At 40.3% G+C, this 1,150-nt stretch overlaps 1 protein-coding gene across 1 annotated transcript; it reads left to right on the forward strand.

The window, feature by feature from the left end:
• Window positions 1-18: 18 nt before the first annotated feature.
• LOC109131701 (uncharacterized mitochondrial protein AtMg00810-like) lies at window positions 19-1,055 on the forward strand (the record flags this gene model as incomplete). The annotated part of the gene is made up of 3 exons (XM_019242874.1): window positions 19-385; window positions 455-552; window positions 976-1,055. Coding segments are annotated over exons 1-3 (545 nt in total), but the record flags the coding sequence as incomplete, so codon positions are not given.
• Between the last annotated feature and the right edge of the window lie 95 nt (window positions 1,056-1,150).

Genomic DNA, 1,150 nt, shown 5'->3' on the forward strand with positions numbered 1-1,150 from the left:
GATATGTTTGTCAGAACCATGACAAAGGAGTTTGAAATGAGTATGTGTGGTGAGCTCAGTTATTTTCTTGGTTTACAGATCACTCAGACAGATGAAGGCATCTTTATCTCTCAAAGCACTTATGCCAAACAGCTTGTGAAAATATTTGAAATGCAAACAAGCAAGCCCAAAACTATTCCTATGAGCACTTCGTGTATTCTCACCAGAGATGAAAATGGTCTCAAAGTGGATGAGAGACTCTATCGTGGGATGATAGGAAGTCTATTGTATCTTACAGCTAGTCGGCCTGATTTATGTTATAGTGTAGGTGTCTATGCTCGTTACCAATCCAGCCCACGTGTGTTACACCTGACTGCTGTCAAACGAATTATTAAGTTCGTCAAAGGTACTTTGGACTATGGTTTGTATTACACAAAACAAACTAACTCGAGTATTGTGGGTTTTTGTGATGCAGATTGGGCAGGTTCTACAGATGATCGCAGAAGCACTACTGGTGGGTGTTTCTTCTTGGGCAACAATCTTATTGCGTGGCATAGCAAGAAGCAAACTTGTGTATCCATGTCAACAGCTGAATCTGAGTACATAGCTATGGGCAGTTGTTGCACTCAACTTCTTTGGATGAAACAAATGTTGGCCGATTACGGTATCACTACTAAAACCCTTTTGATTCATTGTGACAACACTAGTGCTATTAATATTGCTAAGAATCCAGTCCAACACACTCGCACAAAGCACATTGATATTTGACACCACTTCATACGAGAATTAGTTGAAGGAAAGCTTGTGGAATTACTTCATGTTGACTCTGAGAAACAGCTAGCGGATATATTCACTAAAACGCTTGATGCTACCACTTTCACAACACTAAAAAAATTCTCTCAGTATTGGTGAATGCTGACCATCGAGCTCGTCAAGGGATCGTTGTTCCAAAGTGTTTAGAATCGCTCTTACCTGTTCTTTATGTTATTGTTCAAGGTTGATCTTGCAGATGAATTTGGTGATGATCCTCTCTTCTTGTCACCGTTGGTTACTCATGGACCGCTCGCGTCTCTTGTGTCAGTCAGAAATACTCAAAAAAGGGAATGTTGTAGATTGATCAATGATCCTCATGTGTCTTGATAATGATGAACGGGTGAGCTCATCTACCTCA

The sequence above is a fragment of the Camelina sativa genome, unplaced genomic scaffold (genome assembly GCF_000633955.1).
Source record: "Camelina sativa cultivar DH55 unplaced genomic scaffold, Cs unpScaffold02568, whole genome shotgun sequence".
Classification (NCBI taxonomy): Eukaryota; Viridiplantae; Streptophyta; class Magnoliopsida; order Brassicales; family Brassicaceae; genus Camelina; species Camelina sativa.